The 10,000-nt window shown below is 35.9% G+C and overlaps 1 protein-coding gene across 4 annotated transcripts in view; it reads right to left on the bottom strand.

Moving 5' to 3' along the window:
- The window catches only part of LOC144957386 (uncharacterized), a 295,052-nt gene that overhangs the window by 216,808 nt on the left and 68,244 nt on the right, over positions 1-10,000 (bottom strand). For 2 of the 4 annotated variants that reach the window (XM_078888640.1, XM_078888639.1), the window contains exon 1: positions 5,263-6,271. The exons of the other annotated variants lie outside the window; for them this stretch is intronic. In XM_078888640.1, the coding sequence (XP_078744766.1) occupies positions 5,263-6,141 (879 nt within the window). In that variant the 5' untranslated portion in view covers positions 6,142-6,271. Of the gene's footprint in view, positions 1-5,262; positions 6,272-10,000 lie in introns of those variants that run through there. 4 annotated transcript variants of the gene reach the window in all.

Here is a 10,000-nt window from a genome sequence, read left to right on the forward strand (position 1 = left end):
TCTACAATTTATCGCAATAACGGCATGTCTTTTATAATCCATCAAATAACGGTAACTCCCACTTTCAAATAACGATAACTCCCACTGAATCCCCGGCTTCTGGAGATTATATGGCCAATTTATTCCCCTTTAATGTAAGAAAAATCCCTTTTATTAGATTAAGGCGTGTCATAATTTAGTTTTAATCATTATTGTTTTTCTTTCTTTCTTTCTTTTAAAATTTTTACACCAGAACAAAAATAACTCCATTGGGGGTCGATGTTGGTTCATTGGGTAGAGCTTTCAAGTCACGGGCAAAAGATTCTGGTTTAAATCCTAGTTGAATTGATTGTGTATGGTTTTTGTTGTTTTGTTTTGTTTTGTATTTTTTGTTTGTTTGTTTTTATGTTTGTTTGTTTGTTTGTTTGTTGGTTTTTTTTTATTGTTTTTGTTTTCTTTTTGAGTGGTTTCGGATTATGTGTTTGTTTTGTTATTAGTTGTTGGTTCTATCTATTTGTTTTGTTTTGTATTTGTTTTGTTTTGGTTTGTTTGCTTGTTGCTTTTAACCCTTCTGCCCACTCAGCACTTATTGAATTGATATATATTTTTTTTCTGATGGAATAAATTTCATCCTATCCAAATGATAACATATCCAGACTATAAGAGTATAATGTATTTCATCCTATCCAAAGGGTAACATATCCAGACTATAAGAGTATAATGTATTTCATCCTGTCCAAAAGGTAACATATCCAGACTATCAGAGTATAAGGTATTTCATCCTATCCAAAGGGTAACATATCCAGACTATCAGAGTATGAAGTATTTCATCCTATCCAAAAGGTAACAGAATCAGGCTATCAGTGTATAATGTATTTCATCCTATCCAAAGGGTAACATATCCAGGCTATCAGAGTATGAAGTATTTCATCCTATCCAAAAGGTAACAGAATCAGGCTATCAGTGTATAATGTATTTCATCCTATCCAAGGGTAAAATATCCAGACTATCAGAGTATGAAGTATTTCATCCTATCCAAAAGGTAACAGAATCAGGCTATCAGTGTATAATGTATTTCATCCTATCCAAAGGGTAACATATCCAGGCTATCAGAGTATGAAGTATTTCATCCTATCCAAAAGGTAACAGATTCAGGCTATCAGTGTATAATGTATTTCATCCTATCCAAAGGTAAAATATCCAGACTATCAGAGTATGAAGTATTTCATCCTATCCAAAAGGTAACAGATTCAGGCTATCAGTGTATAATGTATTTCATCCTATCCAAAAGGTAACAGATTCAGGCTATCAGTGTATAATGTATTTCATCCTATCCAAAAGGTAAAATATCCAGACTATCAGAGTATGAATTATTTCATCCTATCCAAAAGGTAACAGATTCAGGCTATCAGTGTATAATGTATTTCATCCTATCCAAAGGGTAACATATCCAGGCTATCAGTGTATAATGTATTTCATCCTATCCAAAGGGTAACATATCCAGGCTATCAGAGTATAATATATTTCATCCTATCCAAAGGGTAAAATATCCAGACTATCAGAGTATGAAGTATTTCATCCTATCCAAAAGGTAACATATTCAGGCTATCAGTATATAATGTATTTCATCCTATCCAAAAGGTAAATATCCAGACTATCAGAGTATGAAGTATTTCATCCTATCCAAAAGGTAACAGATTCAGGCTATCAGTGTATAATGTATTTCATCCTATCCAAAGGGTAACATATCCAGGCTATCAGTCTATAATGTATTTCATCCTATCCAAAAGGTAACATATCCAGGCTATCAGTGTATAATGTATTTCATCCTATCCAAAAGGTATCAAATCCAGGCTATCAGAGTATGAAGTATTTCATCCTATCCAAAAGGTAACAGATTCAGGCTATCAGTGTATAATGTATTTCATCCTATCCAAAAGGTAAAATATTCAAACTATCAGAGTATGAAGTATTTCATCCTATCCAAAAGGTAACAGATTCAGGCTATCAGCGTATAATGTATTTCATCCTATCCAAAGGGTAACATATCCTGGCTATCAGAGTATAATGTATTCCATCCTATCCAAAAGGTAACATATCCAGACTATCAGAGTATAATGTATTTCATCCTATCCAAAAGGTAACATATCCAGACTATCAGAGTATGAAGTATTTCATCCTATCCAAAAGGTAACATATCCAGGCTATCAGAGTATGATGTATTTCATCCTTTCCATAAGGTAACATATCCAGACTATCAAGTATGAAGTATTTCATCATATCCAAAAGGTAACAGATTCAGGCTATCAGTGTATAATGTATTTCATCCTATCCAAAAGGTAACATATCCAGGCTATCAGAGTATAATGTATTTCATCCTATCCAAAGGGTAAAATATCCAGACTATCAGAGTATGAAGTATTTCATCCTATCCAAAAGGTAACATATTCAGGCTATCAGTGTATAATGTATTTCATCCTATCCAAAAGGTAAAATATCTGGACTATCAGAGTATGAAGTATTTCATCCTATCCAAAAGGTAACAGATTCAGGCTATCAGTGTATAATGTATTTCATCCTATCCAAAGGGTAACATATCCAGGCTATCAGTGTATAATGTATTTCATCCTATCCAAAAGGTAACATATCCAGGCTATCAGTGTATAATGTATTTCATCCTATCCAAAAGGTATCATATCCAGGCTATCAGGTATGAAGTATTTCATCCTATCCAAAAGGTAACAGATTCAGGCTATCAGTGTATAATGTATTTCATCCTATCCAAAAGGTAAAATATCCAAACTATCAGAGTATGAAGTATTTCATCCTATCCAAAATGTAACAGATTCAGGCTATCAGCGTATAATGTATTTCATCCTATCCAAAGGGTAACATATCCAGGCTATCAGTGTATAATGTATTTCATCCTATCCAAAAGGTAACATATCCAGGCTATCAGTGTATAATGTATTTCATCCTATCCAAAAGGTAACATATCCAGGCTATCAGAGTATGATGTATTTCATCCTATCCATAAGGTAACATATCCAGACTATCAAAGTATGAAGTATTTCATCATATCCAAAAGGTAACAGATTCAGGCTATCAGTGTATAATGTATTTCATCCTATCCAAAGGGTAACATATCCAGGCTATCAGTGTATAATGTATTTCATCCTATCCAAAAGGTAACATATCCAGGCTATCAGTGTATAATGTATTTCATCCTATCTAAAAGGTATCATATCCAGGCTATCAGAGTATGAAGTATTTCATCCTATCCAAAAGGTAACATATCCAGGCTATCAGAGTATGAAGTATTTCATCCTATCCAAAAGGTTACATATCCAGGCTATCAGAGTATAAAGTATTTCATCCTATCCAAAGGGTAACATATCCAGGCTAACAGAGTATGAAGTATTTCATCCTATCCAAAAGGTAACATATCCAGGCTATCTGAGTATGAAGTATTTCATCCTATCCAAAGGGTAACATATCCAGACTATCAGAGTATAATGTATTTCATCCTATCCAAAAGGTAACATATCCAGGCTATCAGAGTATAATATATTTCATCCTATCCAAAAGGTAACATATCCAGACTATCAGAGTATAATGTATTTCATCCTATCCAAAGGGTAACATATCCAGGCTATCAGAGTATAATGTATTTCATCCTATCCAAAAGGTAACATATCCAGACTATAAGAGTATAATGTATTTCATCCTATCCAAATGGTAACATATCCAGACTATAAGAGTATAATGTATTTCATCCTATCCAAAGGATAACATATACAGGACCAGAGTATAATGATTTCATCCTTTCCAAAAGGTAACATAACCAGACTATCAGAGCATAATGTATTTCATCCTGTCCAAAAGGTAACATATCCAGACTATCAGAGTGTAACGTATTTCATCCTATCCAAAGGGTAACATATCCAGGCTAACAGAGTATAATGCATTTCATCCTATCCAAAAGGTTAACACACACACATACACACACACACACACACTATATATATATATATATATATATATATATATATTATATATATATATATATATATATATATATATATATATATATATATATATATATATACTTATACCCATTCAATGTATGAGCTCGAAGTTTTTGTCACTGATCATGTCCAAAAGAGCAGATAAAACGATCATAATTATATATATATATATATATATATATATATATATATATATATATATATATATATATATATATATATATATATATAATTATGATCGCCAAAAACTTCGAGCTCATACATTGAATGGGTATAAGTATGTGTGCGTGTGTGTGTGTGTGTGTGTGTGTGTATGTGTGTGTTGGTGTAAGGGGGGGGGGATACTTGTTGATCATACATTTTTAAAGCTAAATGAACAAGAGAGAGAGAGAGAGAGAGAGAGAGAGAGAGAGAGAGAGAGAGAGAGAGAGAGAGAGCGAGAGAGAGAGAGAGAGAGGGGGGGGGAGTGGATGAAAATATAGATAGATAGATAGATAGATAGATAGATAGATAGATAGATAGATAGATAGATAGATAGATAGATAGATAGATAGATAGATAGATAGATAGAGATTGTAGAGAGATAGTTAGATAGATAAATAGATAGGTAGATAGATAGATAGATAGATAGATAGATAGATAGATAGATGGATAGATAGATAGATAGATAGATAGAAAGATGGATAGATGGGTAGATAGATAGATAGATAGGTAGATAGATAGATAGAGATATAGATAGAAATTCAAATTACCTCAATTTTTTGCTTAAATATTTAACTTTGATTTTATTTTTTGTTTCATCTTTGAATATTTTGTTCAAAGTTGAACACTCCTTACAATGTATTTGGTCTCTATATATAAATATGGATATAGATAATATGTAGATATCGTCAGATAAATAGATAGAAAAACAGAATAACAGAGATAGAGACGTAAATAGAACGTTATTTATAGACAGAGATTTAATTAGGCAAGTGTGAAGTATACAAAATATTTGTGACCCTCCGTCTCAAAACGGTATTATGTCGGAATGATTAAGATGATGAAATTTGAATTTATAGCTAGATATATCAGACTTGGGTTGAGTTTGTATGTTTTATTGAGAAAAATGAATATCATATTTCATGGTACCAATGCCGATGATTCGTATTTTTGGCCAATTTAGCATTAATTTTGGCTATTTAGCATCTGGTTCATCCCGACTTAATACCGTTTTGACACGATGGGTCACATTTTTTAATGTGACTGTACTCACCTGAACGTCTGGAAGCAACGAGGCAGACCCTGGTTCTTTCCCTTGACAAGATAATCCATTTCGCTGCTCATTATCAACATTATCGCCAGCACAGATATCATCATCGTCATCATTATCTTCATCATCATCATCATCACCATCATCCCTCTCACCATCATCATCATCACACTCATCAACAACATCATCACCATCATCATCATCACTAACAGCAACATCGTGGATTTTATAATCATCATCACCATCATAATCCTCGCCCTCCTCACCCTTTCCTAACCCCTCATTCACAACAACAACATCATCATCATGGTCATCATCATCATCATCATCATCATCATCCTCAACATTATTAGAAATTATGACTCCAGCGCGAGTGTCCGCCGCATTTGTAACAATACCACCACCACAACTTCTTCTTCCCTCTCTCGGGTTGTCAAGCACAATCTCTTTGTTACACGACACAACAATATCCTTTTCTCTGGCTTCTCCGATAACAATCTTCGTGTACTTCTTCTCCTCATCCTCATCCTCCTCTTCCTCCTTTGAACTCTCATCATTGGCCCCATCTCCATCAATCTTACCCTCAATATCCTCAACCTCATTTTCCTTTTGGTCAGAATTTCCCCTCTCATCATTGCACACAATAGAAAACTCACTAGGATTCGTGGTAAAAACTTCACTTTTACTATGATTTTCAACAGCTTCCGTACTTCCGTAATAATATTTTTTCCTTGTAGTTTTTTTGGTCGGAAGTGAATTTTGCACATCGGATGAATAACAGTTGAAGATGATTTCCGACGACCGGTTGGATCCAGATCCTATGACGTCATCCAGTGGGTTAGTAGTGCTCACATTCGAAGAGGAATTGTTGCTTTGGCTCATAGCAAAGTCATGACCGATAAAAGTATCGGAGACGCACCATTACATGAAGGGATATTAATGTGATTTGGTCAGGATTCTGAAGAAATGTTGCACATTTTTAAAGAGTTGAATTCTAATGATATGATTTATGACCTAAAAGTGTAGTAGGCAATAATTTCAGTCTTCTTTGAAATTTATAATAAGGCAGTTGATTTCGGTGTTTGGGTGCTGTGCTCACTGTGTTGATGAGGATGTAGATGATGATGATGACGATGATGATGATGATGATGATGATGATGATGATGATGATGATGATGGTGGTGGTGGTGGTGGTAGTGGTGGTGGTTATGGTGGTGGTGGTGGTGGTAGAAGTGATAATGATGATTATAATGATTGTGATGATGATGATGATGATGATGATGATGATGATGATGATGATGATGATGATGATGATGATGATGATGATGATGATGGTGAAGATGATGATGATCACCAAAAATGTTGTTTTTTAACATATAATGCCGATACAGAAAAATTAAAACCGCCCAATATAGGTAATTCAATCTTTAAAAAGAAATGATCCAAAACAGCCCTTTAAAACGGGATGGAGTTTATGAAAACTATTATTTTTTGACAACAGAAAAAAAAATAAGGTGCAAAAAGTTAATGGACGATTTATTTCCCTTTAACGCTGACGATGATAGCATACAAGATTATTATTTACTTCAAACCGTTACAGTAGGGGAGGGAAGTCGTGACGTCATACCTTCTACTCTTCCGGTTTCAAACTCCCTGGAAATGTTGAATGTAGCCAGTCCTTCGCAGGACAAATAATGAATAATAGGATTCGTATTGAATGATAAGGTGGCATGCCTATTTTAGTAGCGGGATGTATAGATAGTATGCGCTTGTCTTAGAAGCTCATAACATTGCCATCGGGAAGTATAACGGACCAACAAACAAAACTATGTGTAACCATGAACTTTTATAGTCAGGTTAACAAAATTTAGTGAGAAGTACTCATTTACGTGGATGGCAAAAAACAATAACAAAGACCCGAGTGACGTTATCTTCGAACTAACTATAGGCCACTTTCTTAGGATTACGGAGCGTAAAAAACGGTCTTTTTGTCGATGATCTTTATTGACGACCAGCATTTATTTCGGCTAGAACATAAGTTGCTATTACTCTGATTGTTTTGTTTTTAAGGTTTTTACGGCACTTGCAACACATTTAGGTTATATCAACGCCAGTAAAAAGGAAGAAAATGGGATAGTAAAGAGTTGTAGAATTACAATTAAAACACCCAAGAAAAAGTCAGACATAGGGGAACTGGGAACAAATAAGAAACAGGTGTAGATCCAAGAGCACACTATCAAAGTACTTAGTTTGAGATCACCTAAAAGTAAAGTCTCATCCAGGCACAAGCACAGGTCCCTTCTAAGAGGACCATCACTCTGAAACCAGAAGATCAAAAACACAAGATATGTATACAAGTCCTCTGACACAGTGGATTTAACAGTTCCAATCAGATTGGAAACAGTTGTTTTGTTTTCTTTGTTTTGTTTTTTGTATTGTTTTTTACAACATACTTTTCCTCCCTCTTAACGGGATGTAACTACATCACGTGAAATATCACGTAACCATTTCATATAAGACGTGGTTAAACGTGATTATGATTAATTATTAAGCGACACAATTTAAATATTGAAGGCACACATACGTTTGAATAGAAGCAGCGATTACTACAAGTTACAAGCTAACAGAATATTTTTCCTTGGTAAACTTTTGGTAAAATATAGCGTTGGGGCTTAAAGTTTTCATTCTCTCTCTCTCTCTCTCTCTCTCTCTCTCTCTCTCTCTCTCTCTCTCTCTCTCTCTCTCTCTCTCCTCTCTCTCTCTCTTTCTCTCTCACTCTTTCTCTCTCTCTCTTTCTCTCTCTCTCTCTCTCTCTCTCTTCTCTCTCTCTCTCTCTGCGTCTTTCTTCTCTCTCTCACTCTCTCTCTCCCCTCTCTCTCTCTTTCTCTCTCTGTCTGTCTTTCTTCTCCTCTCTCTCATTCTGTCTGTCATTTCTCTCTCTCTGTCTGCTCCTCTCTCTCTCTCTCTCTTTCTCTCTCTGTCCGCTCTCTCTCTCTCTTTCTCTCTCTCTTCTCTCTGCGTCTCTCTCTCTTTCTTCTTCTCTCTCTCTCTGCGTCTTCTCCTCTCTCTCTCTCTCTCTCTTTCGCCTTATCTTCTTCTCTCTCTCTGCGTCTTTCTTCTCTCTCTCTTTATCTCTCTCTATCTCTCTCTATATCTCTCTCTCTCCCTCGCTCTCTCTCTCTGTCTTTCTTCTATCTCTATCTCTCTCTCCTCTCTCTCTCTCTTTCTCTCTCTCTCTCTCTCTCTGTCTGTCTTTCTTTCTCTTTCTTTCGCTCTCTTTCTCTCTCTCTCTCTCTCTCTCTCTCACACACACACACACACACACACACACACACACCTATCTATCTATCTATCTATCTATCTATCTGTCTATCTAACTATCTGTCTGTCTGTCTATTTACCTGTGTGTGTATATGTGTGTTTATGTAAGCGTGTGCGGTGATTATTGATCAAATCAAGCTTCATTAAGAATTGCAGTGACCGGCTGGGTAACACAAGAGATAGCTCGTCCTTGTTTACATATCGAAAAAAAATAAAGTTAATGTAGTTAATACCTTTGTCGATATCTTAGAAAGGAAATAAGATCTAGAAACTATTGAATACAACTCACGCTTTGTTTTCTGCTGTGGCCAAAGACTGGCATTTTGACGTCATTTTTTTTTTGGTCATTGCCAGCCTGGCTATAAGTTAACGATGGCTACTGTCCAAGTCCAGTTTGGGCGTTTCTAGAAGCAAATGGCTGACTGAGAAGAGTCATGATGCCAGAGTGATCTAGACAGTCACATTCAAGGGGCAAGTTGGTTCTATATCCTGCCCAAGTCCAGTTTGGGCGTTTCTAGTAGAAGCGACTGACTGACTGGGGATAGTCATGATGCCAGTGATCTAGACAGTCACATTCAAGGGATTAGTCTATGCCGCGTCTAAGTCCAGTTTGGGCGTTTTTAGAAGCGGCAAGTTAGTTCTATGCCTTGCCCAAGTCCAGTTTGGGCTTTCTAGAAGCGACTTACTGAGTACTGCCATGACGCCAGTGATCTAGACAGTCACATTCAAGGGGCAAGTTGGTTCTATATCGTGCCCAAGTCCAGTTTGACCGCTTCCAGGAAACAACATTCGCCTATTATGATCGACTGGCTGGCTTAATAATATCGAGAAAGGGAAAGGGGAAATCCCTCTAAAGCGTATAATAGTGTGGCCTTCATAAAGTTATGGCCTGATACTGACCAAAAATGACGTTAAAATGCCAGTCTTTTGCCACAAAAGAAAACAAATCGTGAGTTGTATTCAATAGTTCCACCAATGAAATAACTTGTTTCCATGAGCTCTACTAACGACAACTAACTAGGCGGTGCAAAATCCAAATAATGACGTCAACTGCCAGTCCTTTTGGATTTCAGTATCAGGCTATAACATAACGATGGCTACGATAATAGACGGTGCACCTGTTTCGAGCCAAAAGAAGTCCCGACATTTCCCGCACTACATATTAAGTGTTGCTGTTGACCAGGGATCCTTTATAAAGCACGTTGAGCACATTAAAAGGATATTGCGCTAAATTATAAAAGCTCAAACTCATGTTTGTTTTTTAAAAAAAGCTTTTATTCAGTGTCCGACTAAGAAAGTTTTCTTTTTCTTAGATTAAATAAAGCACTCAAAATAATCCCGAACAAACGAAACGTGAGAAAAACGAACTTGTTGACTTTCGACACTATTTGACAGTGTGCGCCATGAAGCGACGACTTTA

Source organism: Berghia stephanieae, chromosome 11, assembly GCF_034508935.2.
Source record: "Berghia stephanieae isolate SIO BIC M18660-M18661 chromosome 11, UCSD_Bste_1.3, whole genome shotgun sequence".
Lineage (NCBI taxonomy): Eukaryota > Metazoa > Mollusca > Gastropoda > Nudibranchia > Aeolidiidae > Berghia > Berghia stephanieae.